General features: G+C 44.3%; 1 protein-coding gene across 3 annotated transcripts in view; it reads left to right on the top strand.

Annotated features, from left to right (window-relative positions):
• Positions 1-25,615, top strand: part of LOC126092521 (lipase 1-like) — a 228,809-nt gene that overhangs the window by 70,553 nt on the left and 132,641 nt on the right. For all 3 annotated transcript variants that reach the window (XM_049908148.1, XM_049908149.1, XM_049908147.1), the window contains exon 2: positions 25,109-25,298. In XM_049908148.1, the coding sequence (XP_049764105.1) occupies positions 25,109-25,298 (190 nt within the window). The remainder of the gene's footprint in view (positions 1-25,108; positions 25,299-25,615) is intronic.

The raw sequence follows: 25,615 nt of genomic DNA, 5'->3' as shown, positions 1-25,615 counted from the left end.
TCGCTCGTACAATAAAGCTTCGTAATACTTCATAATTTTACCAACAGATGGCAGAACTATGCAGTAACGTGCACGCAACGTTTTACGCTCTTACAGCGTCTCAGAACTTAAATAGAGCATGGTCGAAGGGGACAAAGGAAAGATAAACAGAGAAGCCTGTCAAATATAAAGAAGGTATTACATTTAATCTTGCTCGACATTTTGTCATGAAGCGCCCAAAAAAGTCTTTATCTGCCAAGTGAAACTTTATTTGTTGTATTCATGGATTGAAAACTAGGGCTACCAACGAAATGCAGTCCAATTTTATGTTCCTTTTAAAATTTAATCCAAAATAGAATGTGTATGTTTACCACTGTCACAAAGTCTATATATCTACGTTAAGAAATTATTCAGAAGTTTTCCTGTAGATTTTATTTTTGTTGAGAATAATAACCCTCCAGATTCAAAACAGCTTAAACTGTCACCTGTAGTCATTGGTACGATTTCAGGTAAAATCCCTCTTTCCATGTTATTAACAAGCCTTTTATTTTCATGTTGGCTGTGCGTGCTCACACAGCCAGCCTCTTCATTTGTATCTGTAATATTCATTGGTCCGCAAGCGCTCGCTGCCAACGGTAGGCTACCGGTAGACGCGAAGTATAACTGAACTGCACAAATAGTCAGGGGTAATGATGTCAGCACTGCAGGAAACAGCTGACGCTGACTTCCCCTCGCCCCTCACCTTCACAAGCCATCGCAAACCTATCGTTTCCCACAAACGCCGCGCGATTCGTCGACAGGTAGTAGAGGGGGAACTGAAGTGAAGGGAGAATGAGTGACGTAGCGCCGATGTAATGGGATGAGGGAGAGGGGAAGAGAGTGAGTGAACTAGAAAGAAGTATGGAGTGTGTTATCTGTGAAGAGTTTGAAGTACCAGTTCATTGAAATTGAGTGGTTAGTTCACACTTCACTGGAGTGAAGCGTTCATTTGAACGACTCATTCACGAGCTCCCCATCACTACTACTGACAATGAGGCTACAACTCAGCTGCAGCATGCAACTGCTACAACTTCAAGGGGGATGCTATAGACCGTCTGAAACAGTGTTCCCTGAAGGTAACGTGTGTGTACAAGAACACCAGTTACGTGCGTTTCCCTAACCACTCGTTACTGGCGGCTGGGATTATAATTATCACACCAACCTTGCGAAACTTCAGCTCCATGGAGGGCGTTATTTTTCACGTATGAGTCGCAGGCAGCTTGCAAAGTGACAGCTGATATGTTACGGTTTTGCAACAGACTGGAACCAGTTTTTTTCCTTTCACCATCTGCGAACGGAATTTCTTCGGGCACGACATTGACTGCTTGTGGGTAATACAAACTTACACGCAATTTAACTGGAGACTCTTACCTAAGACGAAACTATTCCCTCTGCTGTGCAAGATGTAATTATGAGACAAGAGAAATACTCTCAGCGTCCAACAAGAATGTAATAATGCCAATTAGAAACATGGCAAGTGCTGACAGATACGAATATCACAGAAATATCTTTTTAGTGAGACATAGTTGCAATATACTAACATGTGTTATTTACGGAAGAATGGAAAGACTGAAAGAAGGCAATCTCAGGGAAGGACAGTTTGAGTTCTGGATAAATGCAGACAGATGCAAATCATACTCACACTAGACTTATCTTAGAAGATAGGTGGTTGAGCCTCATCTCACGCCCTCTAGTTGTTAGGTTTACGTTTTGAGCAGACCTATGTAATTCTTTAAATCTCAGTTTCCCCTTCAGAGATCTACTGGAAAAGGACCTCTTTAGTATATTACCTACAGAGATCACATTCATATGAAATTTCCTCATACACTCGCTTTTTTTTACTACCATCAATAGTCTTTAGGTTAAATAAACGATGTCGTGTGACTAGGGCCTACCGTCGGGTAGACCGTTCGCTAGGTGCAAGTCTTGCGATTTAACGCCACTTCGGCGACTTGCGCGTCGATGTGGATGAAATGACGATGATGATGATTAGGACAACACAACACCCAGTCCTTGAGCGGAGAAAATCTCTGACCCAGCCGGGAATCGAACCCGGGCCTTTAGGATTGACATTCTGTCGCGCTGACCACTCAGCTACCGCGAGCGGACAGTCTTTCGGCTTACAAGGTGGGAATCGTAACTAAATTGAATACATTGATTCTACATATATTAACTGAACTGTTTCAATATATTTAAATTTTATAATTAACCGTTTAATATTGTGATGAGCAAAAAAATGAAAATCATATGGTACCAGCAGGAATCAGACTCGGGCTGACAAATTGCCAGGCAGTACACATGATCACTCAGTCACAGGACCGTTACGTCAACTGCTCCTCCAGAATCTCTCATACTCTACGCTTGCACAATATGTTACTCGCGCTTTCAAAGCAGTGACCTGGTGCTGTGAGTAATGTAGCACTCATAGTGCCAGAAGCGATGACGTCTCATCAGAGCATGCGGAGCCGAAAACAGACAGCTGTATCCCTTCTCTTAGTTGCCCATAGCGCGGCTGACCATCATTTCAGCAGTTGACAGTGGTTTCTTGTAGTCGTGGAGAGGTAGCTACGTAACATGTTTTCGCCTATTTTATTTACATACCAGAGCCCATTCGAAGAGAAATGGCGTAAGTCGAGTTGATTTTTAGCTTGCATTCGAAGAGAAATTGCGTCATTTTGTTGTGATTTCCAGCTAGCATGCGGAGAGAGATGGCATACTTTTAGTGCGATATTTACAGTGTGCTGTATCACATTAGCACGTGATAACCCGCTTCCGCTGACTACAGTACTAGGTGAGTTTTGTTATTTAGGCAGCCAAATAACTGACAATGGCCAAAGTATAGGGCACGAAAACAAAGATGGTTGTGAAAAGAGAAAAAATGTTTAGGAAAATTAGGAATATTTAACCGTCTAATATAAATTTAAGTATCTGAGTGTCCTTTAAGAAAGCGCTTATTTGTAATGTGGCCTTGTACAGAAGTGAAACGTGGACGAAAATTACTACAGACTAGAAGAGAATAGAAGGTTTTGAAATGTGATGCAAGAACGTTGAAGTTTAGATCAGGTTAGATTAGATACGAGGGTTGGAACTTTAATAGTGGCAACTATTTATTTACAGCTCGTACAAAATAGATACGTGTTTCAAAGATTTACTGACCTTCGAACTAGTCACCAGCATTGTGTATAACCCGTTGCCAGCGATGCTGAAGTCGTAGGATACTCTTAGCAGTGCCAGTTGTGTTGACAGTTGGAGCGGTCGTAAGTTGTGTTCCAAAAATGAACAGCATAGAGACAGAAGCGATGACACTTTACGCAGGACCTGACCATCATTTTGCAGGACAATGCTCAAGCACGTACAGTGCAAGCTGTTACTGTTTTGTTTGACTGATGGGGCCGTTAAGTGCTATACCACCTACTGCACTCCCCCGACGTAAGCCCTCGTGAGTTCAACTCGATTTCTAAACTGAAGGAAACACTTCACCGCATTCGCTTCAGAACTGCTACAAATTCGTCGGACAATAGACCGCGCCGCTCCAACTGTCAACACAACTGGCACTGCTAGGAGTACCCTACGACTTCAACATCGCCAGCAACGGGTTATATACAATGCTGGTGACTACTTCGAAGGTCAGTAAAACTTTGAAACAGGTATCTATTTTGTACGATCTGTAAATAAATAGTTGCCACTATTAAAGTTCCAACCCTCGTATATAGAGAAGAGGCACCGAATCGAATTCTGAAGAAACAAATTTATGGTACAATTTGAGTAAAAGAAGGGATCATTTGATGGGACATATCCTGAAGTACTAAAGAATTGTTGGTTTAGTGATGGAAGTAAGTGTGAGAGTAAAAACTCTAAAGGTGGACCGAGGCTCGACTACAGTAAACCATTTCAAGTGGCTGTAGATTGCAGAAGTTACACAGACATGAAGAGACCTGAACAGGATAGGCTAGCATGGATCGACTCATCGGATGTCTTGTTCTTCACGAAAACTGAAAGCATGTGGGATCCACCATGATCTATGACGGTCACAACCGCATCCCAAAACTTACAGAGACTGGTCTGCTGCGTCCATTGCTCGCACGCATATCCCATTCGACAGTGTCCCTGATACGCTCAGTTCTCACCAAGCAAACATCCTCAGCACGAGAATACCTCCAACATTTGCTGTAACGGTACCCTGTTGGCAAGAGGGTCATTTCATCTCATGGTGTGTCCCTTATTTAGGAATACATATTTTCAATAAATTCCCAGCAACCACGGAAATCTTAACTTCTAATATAGGAACTAAGCTCAGCATGAACAGGCTTCACAGGGCTGAAAAGTACCGACCGACCGCCATGTCACTCTCAGCTGTAAGGCGTCGCTGGATGTGGATTTGGAGGGGCATGTGGTCAGCACACTGCTCTCCCAGCCGTTGTCAGTTTTCGTGTCCGGAGCCGCTACTTCTCAGTCAAGAGGCTCCTCAATTGGTCTCACAATGGCTGAGTGCACACCGCTTGCCGACAGCGCTCGGCAGACGTAGACGGTCACCCATCCCAGTGGTAACCAGGCCCGATGGCGCTTGACTTCGATGATCTGACAGGAATAGGTGTTAACACTGCGGCAAGACCGTTGGCTAATATTTGATATAGTGCACTTGTGCTTCAGATGTGTACTGGATTGTCAGAAACAGACTGAAAATCTTGCAAGGGTACTGCAAGGGACGCTGTGCTGAGAAATAATTGTTCAATACAATGCGCCGTTTCCGAGTTATTTGGCATTGAAGCCAATCAGGTCGTTGTGTGCGCAACTTCAACACTTGCACGCGCGAAAAATCTGAAGGTCTATGATTTACCACTTGTTCAAATGCTCTTTATCGGTTCAAATGTGCCTTTTTCGTACGTGATAAACTTAAACTAAGTGAGCGAAAGCTATGTTTGTTCCGTTTGAGGGAACCAAACGAGGAACATGCTTAGTGACACTGCCTCTGGCAGTCTGCATGAATTAGCACACGCGACGACCTAATTGGTTAACTTCATTGCTAAATAACTCAAGAACGGCGCAACGTATCGAATTTTTCTTAACAACTATTTCTCAGCACAACTTCCCTTGCGACATCCTTACAACAAGATATTCCGACTGTTTCTGACATCCTGTTTACATTTGCATGTTAGCGACAAGTTACGTATTAATTTTGAACTGAGAATATGTTTCAGATTTTTTTGTTTTTCCAAATCTTGATGCACCATTTTACTTCAGATCTGTGGAAGGAACATCAGCATATCTGTTCTTGCGTAAATCTGTACTTTGTTTTATAACATGTTCTACATCTATGAGGTCTCCTCACTGTGGATTATTTTAATTCAAATGGTTTCGGGGCAATGGCCCATACAACCAAGTGAAAAATTTAGAAATATGATTATTTTGTACTTAAAGCATAACATAGTGAATTTGTTAAAATTGATATCTGTGTATTTTGTTATCATGAATATAAAGTCATTGGACACTGTCATTTAAACTTAAACTTTTCCACAAACTAATGAAATTAAAGAATCAATCACGTGATAAGAACAGACTTAAAGTATAATTAAAGATCCCTTTTAAAACATCTAATGAACTTACGCTGAAGAGCCAAAGAAACTGGTACACCTGTCTAATACCATCTAGGGCCCCCGCGAGCACGCAGAAGTGCCGCAACACGACGTGACATGGACTCGACTAATGTCTGAAGTAGTTTTGGAGGGAACTGACACCTTGAATCCTGCAGGGCTGTTCATAAATCCGTACGAGTGGGTGGAGATCTCTTCTGAACAGCACGTTGCAGGGCATCCCAGTATGCTCCATAATGTTCATGTCTGGTGAGTTTGGTGGCCAGCGGAATGTTTAAACTCAGAAGAGTGTTCCTGGAGCCACTCTGGAGCAATTTTGGACGTGTGGGGTGTCGCACTGTCCTGCTGGAATTTCCCAAGCACGTCGGAATGCGCAATGGACGTGAATGGATGCAGGTGATCAGACATGATGCTTACGTAAGTGCACACCTGTCAGAGTCGTATCTAGATGTATCAGGATCCCATATCAGACGCCCCACGCCATTACAGAGCCTCCACCAGCTTGAACAGTTCCCTGCTGACATGCAGGGTCCATGGATTTATGAGGTTTTCTCCATACCCGTACACATCCATCCACTCGATACTATATCAGACGAGACTCGTCCGTCCAGGCAACATGTTTCCAGTTATTCCTGATAGTCACAGTGTAGCCCTGAAATGTCGAACAGGAAACTCCCCATTTCATCGCTACCTCAGAGATGCCGTGCCTCATCACTCGTGTGTCGAATATAATACCACTTTCAGACCACTTAAATCTTGATAACCCGTCACTGTAGCAGCAATAACTCATCTAACAACTGCGTCAGACTCTTTTTGTCTTATATAGGCGTATACATATCTCTGTATTTGAATATACACGCCTATACGAGTTTCTTTGGTGCTTCAGTGTATAAATACATTTATAGATCGGATAGTGCTAACAATTTACAACTAATCGGAGTGAGAAGTAACCAACAATCCCGAAGACACTGTACAGTTTTTCCGCTATCTGCGTTCCATATTTTACACAGTTCCATAAGAAAATGCAGGATTTGATCTTGAACTGTACAGTAAACACAGTTCTGAGAGGGTACAACTTTCAACAAGAGTTTAGTTCGCCACATCTATTGAACGAAGAGTGCCTGTCTATCTATTTTATTTATATACGTATCTACCTATCTAATTGTTGACGAACTCGCAACCCTGTTGACGATGTGTAAGAAAGGACAAGGCGACTCGTTAGTCCAGGCAACTTGCTCCGTGTTTGTAGCGTCCATTTGCTGTTTCCCCGTTTCTGTGTCTTTTGTCGTGCAGTGAGCAAGTTATACATGAGGGCTGGTGTTTTCCGTACCACATAGTGAGGAGATGGTTCTAGTGTTAAGTGAAACGCTCAGTGCCTTCACTACTTTTGAAAAAGAGCATGCTTGGCGTATGGCATCAATCATTTGGATGCAATCAAATGAGCTGCTATCACAAAGAGTATGACGTTCCTGCCGTGATGCGAGACAATGTGTAGTCTACATCTACATCTACATACACATGGATATTCTGCAAATCACAGTCAAGTGCCTGACAGAGGGTTCATCGAACCACCTTCACAATTCTCTATTATTCCAATCTCATATAGCGCGCGGGAAGAACGAACACCACATCTATTCAAACACCAGGCGAAAAGGTGGTAGCTTAGAGAGAATTTGTGCCGGCCGCGGTGGTCTAGCGGTTCTAGGCGCTCAGTCCGGAACCGCGCGACTGCTACGGTCGCAGGTTCGAATCCTGCCTCGGGCATGGATGTGTGTGATGTCCTTAGGTTAGTTAGGTTTAAGTAGTTCTACGTTCTAGCGGACTGATGACCACAGATGTTAAGTCCCATAGTGCTCAGAGCCATTTGAACCATTTTTTTTAGAGAGAATTTGTAGTATTTGGAATGGGACTTCTGGTTCCGTCATTTGCCTTATAACTAAGTGAAACCCTCCCAAAAACTTGGTCAGAACTGAGAGATCGAACTATCTTTGATTTATTTCTGTGACAAAATGCCTCAGGCAAAAATATGAGTGTTTTAATATCTATTACGATACATTAGGACTACAGCCGCCTATAGACACCGAAGTAAATCAGTGGTGAAGGTCGAAAATTTGGTCCTGGCCGTGACTCTAACCCGAGAGCCCCACTTCTCTAGAATGGTCGCCTTAACCGCCTCGGCCATCGGGACATGCTTCCCGTCCAACCCAATTCTCAGCCTGTCACATGCAAGTGGCTCCCCCCTTCCATTAGCCCCTCTGCTCGTAGCATTCACTAAGTCCTGCAGGAGTTCGAAGGATACCGTGAATACGCACTGAAAATACCTAAAGCCTACCTCGCTGATACATGGTGACAGTTACTGAACTATATCAAAATAAAATCGTCATAGCTTCTGAACGGTTTGCGTCAGGACTTAAAACTCCACGGTTGACCGCGGGACGTGATCAGTACTAGTATGGGCGTGTATGATTTGGTTTAACGATGAAGCCCACTTTCATTTGGATGGGTCCGTCAATCAGCAAAATTGGCACATTTGGGGGACTGAGAATCCGCATTTTGCGTTCGAGAGGTCTCTTCAACCTCAACGGGTGACTGTGTGGTGTGCAATGTCCAGTCACGGGATAATCGGTCCGATAGTCCTTGATGGCACGGTGACTACCGAACGGTACGTGAAGGTTTTGTAAGATGATTTCATCCTCATTATCCAAAGTGGCCCTTATTTCGACAAGATGTGGTTCATGAAAGACGGAGCTCGACTCCATCGAGGCAGGAGAGTGTTTGATGTCGTGGAAGAGCATTTGGGCGACCGAATTGTGACGCTGAGGTACCCAGAGGTACTGGCATCGGCCACGATTGGCCGCCATATTCTCCGGATCTGAACACATGCGACTCGTTTTTGTGGAGCTATATTAAATGCAAGATGTACAGAAATAATCATAAAAGCATTGCTGAGCTGAAAACAGCCATTCAGGAGGTCATCGACAGCGTCGATGGTCTGAGACTTCAGCAGATCATGCAGAATTTTGCTACTCGTCTGCTCCACATCATCGCCAATGATGGCAGGCATATCGAAATTGTATGCACGCCTTAGTTTGTAACTAATTTACGTTTTTTTTCATATAGTCCAATAATTGTCATTCTGTATATACCCATATATGCAATATAGATATGTGGAGTCTGTTCTGTCGGACATACTAGCCCCCCCCCCCCCACTTCCTCCTTCCATTCGTCCTCTCCTCATGATGCATTTTTTTTCACAATCGTCCATGGCTTTTTCTGCGAAGGAGCTGCCAAGAAATTCTACTCCTGGCGTGTGGAGTTCATAGGATTGCTGTCCACTACATCAAACATCATTGTGTGAACCGTCCCGGCTTTGCCTAAAGCTATTTAGGCAGACGATGGTCCGAATGCGAATCTAGTGTCTTACCACTGCACCACTTCATGCAGTTTGGAGTAATTTGTCATCGAGATTATTTATGCAGCAGTAACAATACACGTACACTGTTTTAATTTCTGACATAAAATTTTTGGTTTAGAGCTGTTTTTTTTCATTATTTATGCCGACACATGTTTTCTACAGATCGCTACATTAGTCACATTTAACATAATTTTTTCTGAGCGTCCTTCGATTAAGAACATTAGTGCAGCGTGGAACGATTTATCTACTAGCTTTTCGTTATACAGCCCTCAGGCAAACAAAAAGCACCATGAAGGAATTATCGATTGGGATGGATACAGATAGATGTGACGTGCATGTACAGACAAAGAAATGACTACAGTTTCAGAAAAACTGGATGATTTATTCAACAGAAAGAGCTTCACAAATTGAGCAAGTCAATAACGCGTTGGTCCACATCTGGCCCTTATGCACGCAGTTATTGGGTAAGTCATTCATTGATAGAATTGTTGGATGTCTTCCTGGGGGATATCGCGCTAAATTCTGTCCTATAGCCGGCCGCTATGACCGAGCGGTTCTAGGCGCTTCAGTCCGCAACCGCGCTGCTGCTACGGTCGCAGGTTTGAATCCTGCCTCGGGCATAGATGTGTGTGTGATGAGCCTTAGGTTAGTTAGGTTTAAGTAGTTCTAAGTCTAGGGGACTGATGACCTCAGATGTTAAGTCCCACAGTGCTCAGAGCCATTTGAACCATTTTTCTGTCCTGTAGGAACGCTAGAGTGTCAATATCCGAAACTCGTTGAAGGGCCATGCCCATAACGCTCCAAACATTCTTAAATGGGGAGTGGTCCGACGACCTTGCTGGCCAAAATAGGGTTTGGTAAGCACGAAGACGAGCAGTAGAAAGTCGCCGTGTGTGGGCGGGCATTATCTTGCTGAAATGTTAGCTCATGATGGTTTGCCATGAAGGCTCCAAAATAGGACGTAGAATATCATCGATGTACCGCTGTCCTTTAAATGCACAGCGGATGACTACCAAAGGAGTCCGGCTATGAAATGAAATAGCACCCCAACCTATCACTCCTGGTTCTCAGGCCGTATGGTAGGTGACAGTCAGGCTGGCATCCCACCACTGTCTGGGACATCTCCAGACACGTCCTCGCTGTTCAACAACGCCTGGAATATCATTGATTGCAGTAGAATTTTCTTTAGTGATGAGTCCCACTCCGAAATGAGCTCCTATGACCGGCGAAGGCGTCTGGAGACGCCTCGGGCAGCGATGGTATACCAATCTGACTGTCATCCACCATACAGCCTGACAACCAGGAGTAATGGTCAGGGGTGCCATTTTATGTCATAGGAGGACCCCTTTGGTTGTCATCCACGGCACCCTTACAGCACAATAGTATGTCGACGGTGTTATTCGCCCCGCTTTGTCGCCCTTCATGGCAAGCCGCCTGGGCTTACATTTCAGCAGAATAATATTCCCTCGATCACGGCGAGGGTCTCTAATGGTTGTCTTTGTGCTCGCCAAAAGCTGCCGCGGCCAAAAAAGCCACCAGATCTCTTCCCATTTGAGAACATCTGGTAAATTATGGGCTGGATCCCCCAACCAGCTCAGGATTTTGGGGATCTAACGCACCAACAGGACAGAATTTGGTACAATATTCCTCAGGAGGACATAATAAGTGCTTTGCTGAACAGCTGCTTGCATAAGAGCCAGAGGTGGACCAATTCAATTTGTGAAGCTCTTTCTCTTGGATAAATGTCGTCCTTCTTAGCTGACAATGAGTGTTAAAAATGGAAATAAGCGTTTGGAGTCAGTGACCGGGAGGTGCAGGTCTTATTACATTCGACGTCACATTGTGCGACCTGCGCGCCCGACGGGGATGAAATGATGATGAAGACAACACAACACCCAGTCCCTGAGCGGGGAAAATCGCCGACGCAGCCGGGAATCGAACCCGGGCCCCTTATGAACGTTTTTTTTTAAAATCTTATTTTGTTCTTTTTCGTTCGTTGTATCTGCTCGGGACGGACGTCGGAAGACACCCGTTTCAGTTCGTCGCTAATCCATTTACTCAGTTTTTTTTATTAGAGTGGGCAACGAACCTCCTGACCGAACACGCTGAGTTACCGTGCCGGCTCCATTCAGCTATTAGGGCGGACACGATGAGTAGTGAGCGCGTCTGACTGCCATGCAGCGAGCCGAGGTTCGACTACCAACCAGGCCGGAGATTTCCTCCACACGACTATTTCATTTTTTTTCTTGAATAAACCATCCAATTTTTCTGAAACTGTAATCATTTGTTCCTCTGCACATGTGCGTCACACCTCCCGTTTCCGTCCCATTCGGATAATACCCTCGAGGTGCGCCGTATGTGACAGTCTTGCACCCCGCCATAACCATCGCTTTTCCATTTGGTTTTAAGTTGTAGTAAGTACACCACTGTTACTACTTGCAGTATGGGCTGGATCCTCCAACCAGCTCGGGATTTTGACGATCTAACGCACCAACGAAGCGGAATTTGGCACAATATTCCTCAGGAGGACATTAATCAGTGCTCTGCTGAATAGCTGCTCGCATAAGGGCCAGAGGTGGATCAACGCGTTTTTAACTCCCTCAATTTGTGGAGCGCTTTCTCTTGAATAAATGTCGGCTTTCTTAGCTGACGATGAGTCAGGCTCTCTGAAGAAATCATCAGTACGAAGATCGCTTGTGAGCGAATGGAACATGGAAAGCTACTGTCGATGGAGAATCGGTGCCCTCAGCTCATCCCCGTAATACTTCCCGACCAATTAAATGATTCTTCATCAGGAGCAGCTAAGCACGTCTCCAGGAAGAGCGCAGTAGGAAAGCCTAAGTGACTCTGCAAATACTCGACCCGTCGGCCTTGGCTTCAAGTTCATACTTAGCGAAGGGCACTGATTCTGCTGAATCACGTGTTTGCGTCGGAGAAAGGCAACGACTATGAATTTCAACCAGTCTATAGCTACCACAAACGTCAAGGAAAATAACTACATTAATTTTTCCACTGTAGACCGATAGATTGCAACGTGAAATGTTCTCGGTCTGCGAGTGAAAGACTTTTGCTTTTAGTTCAAAATGCACTTACCTTTCTGCGTACTGCCTTTTAGGTTAATGCAGTTTGTCCACCGTTTTTATAGCGAGTAGACAATATCTTTGATGGGCGATTCTGGAAGTAAGTACCCATCTATAGCTGTAATTACTTCTTCTTAAGCGGAAGTAGAAAGACGAAAGATTTGATGAATAGCGTGCTTATCCCGACAAATCACATTTCAAAGTCTTCACTTTTCCCATCCCCAAATCACCTTTGCGGATAAACGCATTAACCTGATGGAGCATAGTTTTGTTTTTCCTTTTCCAACGAAGTATCTTCTTACGTATTTCTCTATCCTATTGACCCAGAAGACTTGCGTACAATTTACCAATTATAGTTGCACTACAGGCAAGATAAACAGTAAAAGGGATCCCATAAGCATCCCCAGAACTCTTGCGGGGATAAAACCGACTTTGTCTTTCCTGGTGTGTGGACAACAGCTGGTGCTCCCTGCTTTGATAGCCGGCCGCGGTGGTCTAGCGGTTCTGGCGCTGCAGTCCGGAACCGCGGGACTGCTACGGTCGCAGGTTCGAATCCTGCCTCGGGCATGGGTGTATGTGATGTCCTTAGGTTAGTTAGGTTTAAGTAGTTCTAAGTTCTAGGGGACTGATAACCTCAGAAGTTAAGTCCCATAGTGCTCAGAGCCATTTGAACCATTTGGACCCCGCTTTGATAACTGTTTCGTTTCAGGAGTGATTTGGTGGACCCGTTTCTTACCCACAGTCTCAGTCAGACGCACATGACCAGCATTCTCATTGGTGAGATTCCTTTTGCTTTCTGCCGGCGTTCAACAAATGCGTCTCCAAACTCTCAGAAAGACTTCTCACACAGTAACAGTCACCAGTCACAATGTCTTGGAAAACTGTAGGAATTTTATTCGCAAAATATTTTTCGAGGTGTAGTGAATCGGCTTCAGGCGGCCATGTCTGAAACATTAAACAGAGGTATAGTGTGATTTTTACAGTAGTATAAATTATTTGTCGTGCGCTGTGGAATATCTGAGCAGAAAAGAGTCACTCACTGTATTGTCCGCTATCATTGCAGGCGTACCTCAAGGCTCTGGCTTTTCTTCTATCCTTTGTGTCCTCTACGCCGCCGATATTCTTAAAGCACCTCCTCCTCTTCACGTCCTTCTGTGTGCCCGATGACATCACTGTCCTAGCCGTCCACACTGCACTCTACAACACCTGACGATCCCTTCAGCGCCAGCCGGGGTGGCCGAGCGGTTCTAGGCGCTTCAGTCTCGAACCGCGCGACCGCTACGGTCGCAGGTTCGAATCCTGCCTCGGGCATGGATGTGTGTGATGTCCTTAGGTTAGTTAGGTGTAAGTAGTTCTAAGTTCTAGGAGACTGACGACCTCAGCTGTTAAGTCCCATAGTACTCAGAGCCATTTGATCCCTTCAGCTCTGTCTTAACCAGTTTATCTCCTGGTGTATCCAACGGCCCTTCCGGATGCGAAAATTTTTTGTTGGTGCCTACCTACATAGTAAGACATGATCATTTTAATAAAATAAGAGAAATCAGAGCTCGCACGGAAAGATTTTAATGTTCATTTTCTCCACCCTGTTCGAGAGCGCAACGGTAGAGAAGTAACTTGAACGTCGTTCGATGGACCCTCAGTTAGGTACTACATTGTAAACTGCAGAGTTGTCAAGTAGATGTAGATATAGAAAATAAGCCCTTCCGAAGTCCAGACAATAATTATAGGATGACCCACCTTTAACACCCACTCTCATGGCTTCCACCTAATAACACTGGGACGCTAACTTTAAGGACGAAAGTAACTTTCGCATGATGTGGCACTGCCAAATAACATAGCCCGATGGAACATGGACCGTGCACAGAAAGAACTGCTACAGTGTAGTACAGAAGGTAACAGAAAGAAATGCGCAATGAGACGAACAGAAATGACGCTTTTATTCAAAGACAATAATTCACTGAGGTTACTGTGATTTATGATGGTCTCCTGAACATTACAAATGGCGGGACAAGGTTCTTCTGATCACCACGGACGGCAGTGCGTGACAAGACTAATAAGGAGTTCTTGTTGTAGAGTGTCTCATTCCTCCACCAGAGCGCTTGACAACTGACGGACAGTCATTTGAGCATGTGGACGTGCTAAAATACGTCTCCCACCTCATCCCACACGCGCTTCATGGGATTTAATCATACTGTAGTACCACTGACGTTAATATGACACCAATTTAAACTGTTTGCGTGTTTCTTGAATGTAATATTTATGAAAACAGAATGATGACTGTTAAAGTGAATAGCCGTTATACACCTGGCCGAGCGGGGTAGCCACGTGGACTAGGGCGGCTTGCCACGGAGAGCGCGGCTACCCCCCGTCGGAGGTTCGATTCCTCCCTCGGGGATTGGCGTGTGTGTTGTCCTTAGCGTAAGTTAGTTTAAGTTATATTAAGTAGTGTGTAAGCCTAGTGTCCGATGACCTCAGCAGTTTGGTCCCATAGAAACGTACCACAAATTTCCAAAACACCTGCGACAATGAAAATATTACTTCCCATTTTCCTACCCTTTGTTCGGGTTTCTTGTCTCAGAATTTTTGTGCCTTTCCTAGCACCACTAGTGTCAATTTGACCCCATAAGCACATCGGAAATATATATCTCTCGTGCTTTCAAAGCTGTTATTTTCTAATCGTACACAACTGACCATTAAAATTGCTACACCAAGAAGAAATGCAGATGATAAACGGGTATTCATTGGACAAATATATTATACTAGAACTGACATGTGATTACATTTTCACGCAATTTGGGTGCATAGATCCTGAGAAATCAGTACCCAAAACAACCACTCTGGCCGTAATAACGGCCTTGATACGCCTGGGCATCGAGTCAAACAGAGCTTGGAAGGCGTGTACAGGTACAGCTGCCCATGCAGCTTCAACATGATACCACAGTTCATCAAGAGTAGTGACTGGCGTATTGTGACGAGCCAGTTACTCGGCCACCATTGACCAGACGTTTTCAATTGGTGAGAGATCTGGAGAATGTGCTAACCAGGGCAGCAGTCGAACATTTTCTGTATCCAGAAAGGCCTGTACAGGACCTGCAACATGCGGTCGTGCATTATCCTGCTGAAATGTAGCGTTTCGCAGGGATCGAATAAAAGGTAGAGCCACGGGTCGTAACACATTTGGAATGTAACGTCCACTGTTCAAAGTGCCGTCAATGCGAGTAAGAGGTGACCGAGACGTCTAACCAATGGCACCCCATACCATCACGCCGGGTGATACGCCAGTATGGCGATGACGAATACACGCTTCGAATGTGCGTTCACCGCGATGTCACCAAACACGGATGCGACCATCATGTTGCTGTAAACAGAACCTGGATTCATACGAAAAAATGACGTTATGCCATTCCTGCACCCAGGTTCGTCATTGAGTACACCATCGCAAACGCTCCTGTCTGTGATGCAGCGTCAAGGGTACCCGCAGCCATGGTCTCCGAGCTGATAGTCCATGCTGCTGCAAACGTCGTCGAACTGTTCGTGCAGATGGTTGTATTCTTGCAAACGTCCCCATCTGTCGACTCAGGGATCGAGACGTGGCTGCACGATCCGTTACAGCCATGCGGATAAGATGCCTGTCATCTCGACTGCTAGTGATACGTGCCGTTGGGATCCAGCACGGCGTTCCGTATTACCCTCCTGAACCCACCGATTCCATATTCTGCTAACAGTCATTGGATCTCGACCAACGCGAGCAGCAATGTCGCGAAACGATAAACCGCAATCGCGATAGGCTACAATCCGACCTTTATCAAAGTCGGGAACGTGATGGCACGCATTTCTGCTCCTTACACGAGGCATCTCAACAACGTTTCACCAGGCAACGACGGTCAACTGCTGTGTGTGTATGAGAAATCGGTTGGAAACTTTCCGCATGTCAGCACGTTGTAGGTGTCACCACCGGCGCCAACCTTGTGTGAATGCTCTGAAAACCATTGCATATCACAGCATCTTCTTCCCGTCGGTTAAATTTCGCGTCTGTAGCACGTCATCTTCGTGGTGTAGCAATTTTAATGGTCAGTAGTGTATCTGTCGCTCTAAGAGCCAATCGTATCCAGTGACGTTTCGTTCAGTTTTAAATTTACAACACGTTAAATTTTATTCACGGTCTTTTTGCTCTGACTATTAGTACCACCGCGGTCAATATGACCCCAATTCTAGAATGTAACAGTTATGAAAACAGGGTGATGACGCTTACGCTGAGCAACTGTAATGTATGTTTTTTTCTTAGTTCATTAAAGTATTGCCAATATATCCATCGTAAATTACTTGATGTATTTATGACCCAACTGGTACTCAGTGAAACAAAAATATGCTGGTAGTAACAGGGTTAAGTTGAGGGAACGGGTGGGGCATCCATTCTCCGAATATTCTCTCGTTTTTTACATAAATCATCAACAGCGCTGATGAAGGATAATAAAATACTACTACGAGCACTTTTTATGGTGCATCTCTAAGTTGTCCATTTCCAATTATTCTCTAGAGCAGCCATTGGCAAATGTGATAATGCGAACACGGGCGCCAGCATACCCCTGCCCCCATCATCCTCAGCATTTTTCAGACTATCACGCATATACCAGCCCTGCCTTTTGACCTTGTGACGTTAACACTGTCTATAATAACCCTCGCAATACCGAGGTAGCGAGAGAGGGTGAGTGGGTGGGGGGCACTTGGTGCGTACTTTTTGAAAATATTGTAATCTAGACAGTTACTTTATATTTTAAAATCTTTAAAAAAATATTTATTAATGCTAATGATTTCTTCTACCCGATTCCATAAATGTTTTAAATTTTTCAGTTTAACTTAATCCAACAATTTAAGTGTCAGAAGCAGATGTCACTTTCCATAGTGAACGTCACCTATATAAATAAGAAATGTAAGTGTTCGTTTTGAAAATCATGTATCTCCGAAAATTCTTGACCAATTACTTTGATACTTTGGCACAATATTGTATTATAATACAGGCTCGTTTTGCAACATTCCATTATCATACAGGCGTGTTTTTAGGAACCTATATCTGCGTGTGTGTGACTCACTTTTTTGTAACGTTTCCCTATTATTTAATTTATAAAAATTATATATTACATAAATTGAAAATATAGGTATGTAAAAACACATACATATTCCAAGGCAACGTTGTGTCAAAATTTCAAAGCATTCGGTCAAAAGCTTTCGGAGATTTGTGATTAGGAACATTTTGTTTTTATATACCTACTGGAATGCCACCTGGTGTATATGTTATGTATATGTAATAGAAGGGGGAACGTTATGAAAATGTGGTTTGTTCAAAATAGTTAATCTCCGGAAGTCTTAATTTTGACCTATCGTTGATTTCTAATATGGCCGTGCTCTTGGTGCTTAATTCTATTATATATATATATATATATATATATATATATATATATATATATATATATATGTGTGTGTGTGTGTGTGTGTGTGTGTGTGACTATTACAGCGCCATCTATCACAAAGCGAAAAAAGTGGTCCAACTAAAACATTCATATTTCTTTATGTACTACACGAATAAGTAATAAAAATGGGGGTTTCTATTTAAAAAAAACGCAGTTGATATCCGTTTGACCTACGGCAACGCCAACGCCATCTAGGGGGCCAACCATAGCGCCATCTGGTTTCCCCCTTCAAGCTAGACAAATTTCGATATTTGTAGTTTTTTTCGTTTGACGCTTATTTCGTGAGATATTTGGCCCGGTCACGATCAATGGACCACCCTATACATGTGTGTGTGTGTGTGTGTGTGTGTGTGTGTGTAAACATTAAACATTATTATAGTATCATAGTATCGATTAAAATTTGTACTAACTCGTACATTTTGGGATTTTTGGTATATATGTATTAAAATACACATATGTTAAAGACCGGAGATTATCGCCATCAGTGTCTCGTGTGTGCCGTCGTGTTTAGTGTTCAGTGTTCACCGTCACACTCCATCGTTCACCAGTGCCATCGTCATCTTCAGTGTTTGTGCTTCGTGTCAACAGTTTGTAGTGTGGATTGTCATCGAGTGTGAACGGCTTCACGTTTTTTTATGTTCATGTGTCTACTGTTTTTTCCCGCCGTTTTTCCAAGTGATGTATCTTCTCTGTTTATATCATTGTACTATCTTCGGCTGAAGAGCGGCGTATTGTGCTGCTGTCAGCCTACCTGTTCCACAGGTTTTAAAATCACAATAAAGAAAAAAAACCAAAAAAACATATGTTTTTTCCCGCCGTTTTTCCAAGTGATGTATCTTCTCTGTTTATATCATTGTACTATCTTCAGCTGAAGAGCGGCGTATTGTGCTGCTGCCAGCCTACCTGTTCCACAGGTTTTAAAACCACAATAAAGAAAAAAAAACAAAAAAACATATGTTTTTTCCCGCCGTTTTTCCAAGTGATGTATCTTCTCTGTTTATATCATTGTACTATCTTCGGCTGAAGAGCGGCGTATTGTGCTGCTGCCAGCCTACCTGTTCCACAGGTTTTAAAATCACAATAAAGAAAAAAAAAACAAAAAAACGTATGTACATATATTGGAACATTGCTATCAAACAGAAAAGTTTTATTTATGGTGCATTGCTTTATGATTGGAGTACAACTAAGAAAGTGAATTTGCAATAACAATAAACAAAACTCAAGGTCAGATAGATGGGGAGAGGAGATGGACAGAGTGGTGGGAGGAAATGTACATAAAAAACGTGAAGGAGGAGATGAACAGAGAGGGGGGACTGGAAGAGATGGAGAGAGGGGGGAGGGGGTGGTGGACTGAGAAAGGGGACGAGGGGGCAGAAGGAGATTGGGAGAGAAGAGGGGACGAGAAAATGGACAGAGAGACTGCGTGAAGGTGATGGTCAGAGAGAGGGGGAAAAGAGGAGGAGATGGACATAGAAAGGGATCTAGGTAGATGGACAGAGACAGGGAAGAAAAGGACATCAGGACGTATATCCAATTCCCATATGTATTAGAGATGTGTCCTTTCTCTTTCCTTTGTTTCTCGTTTAAGCAGACTGAGCCACAGCAAAGCGTGGCTGGGTATAGATATTTTCACGTTCAGGACTTTGAAACAAATTAACATCTCTTTAAAAAGTTTGTTGAATGTAAAAGTCATTAACGATTAACGACATTTAATTTTTTTAGGATGGGTATAAATCACACTTTACTGAAAATGCTCTGATGTTGCTAAGAGTCTGCTAAAAGATAGTTTCATGCTCTGGGTCCTACTAACAATCATTACATTTTAGAGACTATGTTGTTAATATATGGCAACAACAATTAACGAATTTAGTACTTGTTAATTCTTTTAGGGGGGCACAAAGTCCCTCCTCTCCCCCTTGGCAATACGCGTTATGAAAAATACGTTGGTGTCGTTAGGGTTAAAGTCGCGTTTGTGGTAATAAGACAGAACTGCTGAGAAGAAAATTTCCAAGAAGGAGCTAAAATCGTCAAAACTAAAATCTAATGAATCCTTACGCTTCAACACGCTATTCCAAGTACTTTACTTGTTATTGAAGTGGGCTTCAGTATTTGCTTTGTAACGTATGATTATCAGCCTCCAAAGTTGCTGATCATGCATTATGGGTTTAGCTCTCGTTTGTGACTCCTCATTGTAAATTATTTATAGGAAGAAATTCATGCGACGCATAATGGTGCTGTCATGAACTAAGCAGTCAGATAGGTTTTTAAAATAGCGAAAGTAGCGCATCTTTTCAGTGATGGAAGGAATGGTTCAAATGGCTCTGAGCACTATGGGACTTAACAGCAGAGGTCAGCAGTCCCCTAGAACTTAGAACTACTTAACCTCACTAACCTAAGGACATCACACACATCCATGCCCGAGGCAGGATTCGAACCTGCGACCGTAGCTGTCCCGCGGTTCCAGACTGAAGCGCCTTTAACCGCACGGCCACACCGGCCGGCGAATGGTTCAAATGGCTCTGAGCACTATGGGACTTAACTTCTGAGGTCATCAGTCTCCTAGAACTTAGAACTACTTAACCTAACTAACCTAAGGACATCACACACATCCATGCCCGAGGCAGGATTCGAACCTGCGACTAAAGCGCCTAGAACCACTCGGCCACCCTGGCCGGCGATGGAAGGAATGCTTTGTGACTCTCTCATAAATATCAAGTCCAACGTAAATTCCTCTTTTTGAAACACTTGGTGTTGCAAGGAGAACGGTTTGCAGAGGTACTGAAGAAATGGCGAACGCCGTGGAAGCGCAGTGGTTCCTCTTCAAAAAATTGTTCCCAGCTTTACTAACGTGTACTGGAAGTCAGAACCAGCTCTTATTGGGAGTGACATAAAATGTTTTGTGCGGCATAGCTTCTATGAGCGAAACGCACATGTTTTGCTCATCTTAATTTTGACACTTTTTTAGACAAGCCTTTTGAGACAGATGAGGAATTTCTTTGAATATGCTAGGTCAGTATTAATTGAAACATCGATACAACGATAATTCTTGTAATATTTTACCTGCATAAAATCAAACTTCAGCTCCATGGTCTTCTGTACATCACAATAACATTTTGTTTGACTTTAATTTTTGGAATTTTTATAGAGATTTTAGTTTTTGCATATTTTGAGCCCTTGTAGCCCCTTTTCAGCTCTCGTCAGTCAATACATTACGAATATGATTTGCGTACAAACAGAACCAGCTGTCTGTCATGGGCTCTTAAAGTGATTTGGATGCACTGAATTATCCGTATATAAGGGGCAGTCAATTGAAAACCGAAAACTCGTTACAACGACACCATGGAATGGTTCCATTCAAAAGTAATCACCGTGCATGTTAATACATCGCACTGAGAGACGAGACGATCAATTCCTATTTCGTAGAATGCCGTCGGCCGCGGATGGATCCGAAATCACACCCACTCTTGCACTCCCTCGTCCGACTAAAACCGACGTCCATGCATGTTTTTCTCTAGGTCGCCAAAGATGTGAAAACCACATGGCGAGAGATCCAGACTATATGGAGGATGCTGTACTATTTCCCAAAATTAACCGCTTTAGTGCAGCCTTCATCCGATTGTCAGTATGGGGGCGGGCTTTATCGAGCAACAGGATGATTCCATCCCACAGCATTCCTGGTAGTTTTCATTTTATGGAGCGTCGCAGTTTCTGCAAAGAGTCTTCATAGCGGTGCGCATTGATTGTGGTTCCATGCTCAAGGGGCCGGCCGGTGTGGCCGTGCGGTTCTAGGCGCTCTAGTCTGGAACCGCGTGACCGCTACGGTCGCAGGTTCGAATCCTGCCTCGGGCATGGATGTGTGTGATGTCGTTAGGTTAGTTAGGTTTTAGTAGTTCTAAGTTCTAGGGGACTGATGACCACAGATGTTAAGTCCCATAGTGCTCAGAGCCATTTGAACCATCCATGCTCAAGGAACTCGATGAGCAGAGGGACCTGCAGTCGAGAAAGGTCATGGTAATCTTACCAGAACTTGTGTGAATGTCTTTGGATTTCTTTGGCAAGGGAGATGCTGCATGTTTCTACTGTTGGCTTTGCCGTTTTCCCTCAGGCTGTCGGAATGCTGTTGGACAGAATCATCATGTTGCACGCTCGCCCCCCTCCTGTCAATAGGACGAAGGCTACACTTTTGATTGGTAAACATTGCATCATCCTCCGTACAGCATGGATCTTTCACCACATGGTGTTCACATCTTTGACAACCTGAACAAAGACATACATGGACATCAGTTTTAACTGGACGAGGAAGTCCAAGAATAGGTGCGTTTGTGGATCCATCAGCGGACGACCGCGTCCTACGGAACACAAAATAAACCATCTCGTTTCCCAGTGGGATAAAAGTCTTAACGGGTGTGCTGATTACTTTTGAATGGAACCGTTCCATGGACCGTTGTGGCGAATGTTCGGTTTTCGTTTGACTGCGCCTCGTAATTGGCTACCAGCATAACTTAAAATTATGCGAACTTAATTTCACTCATCAGACCTGTCGTTATTCTGATGTAGGGCTTGTTTGACGCCATGGAAATAACGTCACATGCCTCTGGAATCAAAATCTCATCTTCAGCTGAAGGTGGATAGTTGTGAAACGTCTTGGCACAACAATGACGGCAGTAACAAGCAGCCGCATTGATAGTTTGCCGCTGGTCATATTTTCAGTGTGGCGCTGAAGTGTTTCGGCGTAATGTGAAGGTGGTACACTCACGTAGCGAGCTAGTTCAGTAGATCTCACTTATATTGTAGTTACGCGTGGGAGCCAAATAAACAAACCTTCTGCAAAGTCTTTGGTCGTTATTTATGAAGCCGATAGCTTTATAAACCTGAAAGGAAACTGTGGAAGCGCATCCTTGGAGGAAAATGCAATCAACCAAGGTAAGTGAGCCAACATGAGTTGTGGTTTTGGGATTCTACTTTAGTGATGTGGTTCATAAGCTCACCACTCTCAGAAAAATAATTACAAGAATTATTAAATACTCTGTAATTCCGCCCCTGGACTTGATAACCGCCTGGATTCAGTTAGGAGGTCATTCCACCATGTTGTGCAGGTACGTCACATCCAGGTTAAGCCATTCGCTGAGGATTTGATCGCGCAATTCGACCAAATTGAAGGAATGCAGTTGTCGGCGTTTTACCCGCTGTTCCAACATGTCCCACAGGTTTTCTGTCTGATCCATGTCACGTGATTTTGCAAGCCAGTCGAGATATAATGGAATGGGAGAATGCTCAGAAAACCAGCGACATATTTCTCTAGCGTGATGAACTCTGCTGTTGTCGTCTTTATGTGCCTATGTCAGCAATGGCCTCTTGTGAGGTGACGGAGTCCAAATGTTCATCGCATGCAGTTTCCGTCGCAACGTTCTCTCGCTAACATGTTGGGATGTACCTGCCTGCAGCAGTTCCTGTTGGGTTTGGAAGTGATTTTGTTTGAAAAGCAGTGAAACGTGTCTCCGATCTCTCTCTGTCAATATCTTTTCCTGACTACAATTCTGACGTCGTACTTCGTGGGCGCGTGTGTTAAACCACTTATCGTAGACATGTTGAACAGTCCACCCCGATGCACCAACAAATCCAGCAGCTTCACACATCATATAGCTATGGGCACGGCCAAACACAATTGCCCCTTGATTAACACTCTATCACTTCGTTACATTTACCCATGTTTACGTACATTGTCCGTTTGAAACATAAATGTCTCACTGATCGCTACTTTCTGATCCTCACATAGAGGCAGTGTGTGCATGGTTGAGCACGTGGCTTGATCGTTTCGCAGTCTGTAAAGGGTTAACCATTCATCTGTGCGCGTGCACTGGGGTGAATACACTACTGGCCATTAGAATTGCTACACCAAGAAGAAATGCAGATGATAAACGCGTATTCACTGTACAAATATATTATACTAGAACTACCCAGGACAACAACCTCTGGCCGTAATCACGGCCTTGATACGCCTGGGCATTGAGTCAAACAGGGCTTGGATGGCGTATACAGGTACAGCTGCCCATGCAGCTTCAACATGATAACACAGTTCATCAAGAATAGTGACTGACTTATTGTGAAGAGCCAGTTGCTCGGCCACCATTGACCAGACGTTTTCAATTGGTGAGAGACCTGGAGAATGTGCTGGCCAGGGCAGCAGTCGAACATTTTCTGTATCCAGAAAGGCCCGTACAGGACCTGCAACATGCGGTCGTGCATTATCCTGCTGAAATGTAGGATTTCGCAGGGATCGAATGAAGGGTAGAGCCACGGGTCGTAACACATTTGAAATGTAACGTCCACTGTTCAAAGTGCCGTCAATGCGTACAAGAGGTGGCCGAGACGTGTAACCAATGGCACCCCATACCATCACGCCGGGTGATACGCCAGTATGGCGATGACGAATAAACGCTTTGAATGTGCGTTCATCGTGATGTCGCCAAACACGGATGCGACAATCATGATGCTGTAAACAGAACCTGGATTCATCCGAAAAAATGACGTTATGCCATTCGTGCACCCAGGTTCGTCGTTGAGTACATCATCGCAGGCGCTCCTGTCTGTGATGCAGGGTCAAGGTTAACCGCAGTCATGGTCTCCGAGCTGATAGTCCATGCTGCTGCAAACGTCGTCGAACTGTTCGTGCAGATGGTTGTTGTCTTGCAAACGTCCCCATCTGTCGACTCAGGGATCGAGACGTGGCTGCACGACCCGTTACAGCCATGCGGATAAGATTCCTGTCATATCGACTGGTAGTGATACGAGGCCGTTGGGATCCAGCACGGCGTTCCGTATTGCCCTCCTGAACCCACCGATTCCATATTCTGCTAACAGTCATTGGATCTCGACCAACGCAAGGAGCAATGTCACGATACGATAAACCGCAAAGGCGATAGGCTACAATACTGCCTTTATCAAAGTCGGAAACGTGATGGTACGCATTTCTCCTCCTTACACGAGGCATCACAACAACGTTTCACCCGGCAACGCCGGTCAATTGCTGTTTGTGTATGAGAAATCGGTTGGAAACTTTCCTCGTGTCAACAAGTTGTAGGTGTCACCACCGGCGCCAACCTTGTGTGAATACTCTGAAAGGCTAATTATTTGCATATCACAGCATCTTCTTCCTGTCGGTTAAATTTCACGTGTGTAGCACATCTTCGTGGTGTAGCAATTTTAATGGCCAGTAGTGTATTTTTTCGACCAGTGAGATTATTAGTTCCTTTTCAAATAAATATCGGCGAGCTTCAGCGGGTAAAAATGAATAATTCCCATGCACCGTTCCAGGAAAGGGCAAGTGCACCCTTTTAACCCCCTCTGTAACCCCTACCCTGTTGCGGACGCCTTCCAACAAACTGATGAGAGGCGTCCAATAAATTCTGTAATGGGCTGATTTGTGTGGTTGTTTCCAGTGGTTTGTCCATACATGTTAGGGATGCTGCTGTTTTGTTTGCTCTAGCACTGTCTCTTCCTGACGATTCTAAAGCTTGATTGTGCGACTGTTTACAGGACGAGATAGCACGCGTGGACGGCTACGAGTCGGAGAAGCACCTGGCCAAGACTAGGGACGGCTACCTGCTGACGTTACACCGTGTGAGGAGTCTCGGGGGCCCCACCGAGAGGCCCCCCCTGCTCTTGCTGCACGGACTGTTGTCTGGGTCCGACGGGTTCGTCCTCGGGGGCCCCGGCCGCTCTGCAGGTACGCTCCTTCCGAATATAACGAGTCAAGTTCAATACTGCACCTCTTCTTGAATCTTAGAGCTGTTCGGCGGTCGCTCATAATTCTTCCCTACCATCTACATCTACATCGATATTCTGCGAATCACATTTAACTGCCTGGCAGAGGGTTCATCGAACCACCTTCACAATTCTCTATTATTCCAATCTCGTATAGCGCGCGGAAAGAACGAACACCTATATCTTTTCGTACGAGCTCTGATCTCTCTTATTTTATCGTGATGATCGTTTCTCCCTATGTAGGTCGGTGTCAACAAAATATTTTCGTATTCGGAGGAG

This window comes from Schistocerca cancellata, chromosome 7, assembly GCF_023864275.1.
Source record: "Schistocerca cancellata isolate TAMUIC-IGC-003103 chromosome 7, iqSchCanc2.1, whole genome shotgun sequence".
NCBI lineage: Eukaryota > Metazoa > Arthropoda > Insecta > Orthoptera > Acrididae > Schistocerca > Schistocerca cancellata.
This window is presented reverse-complemented; position numbering and strand designations above follow the sequence as displayed.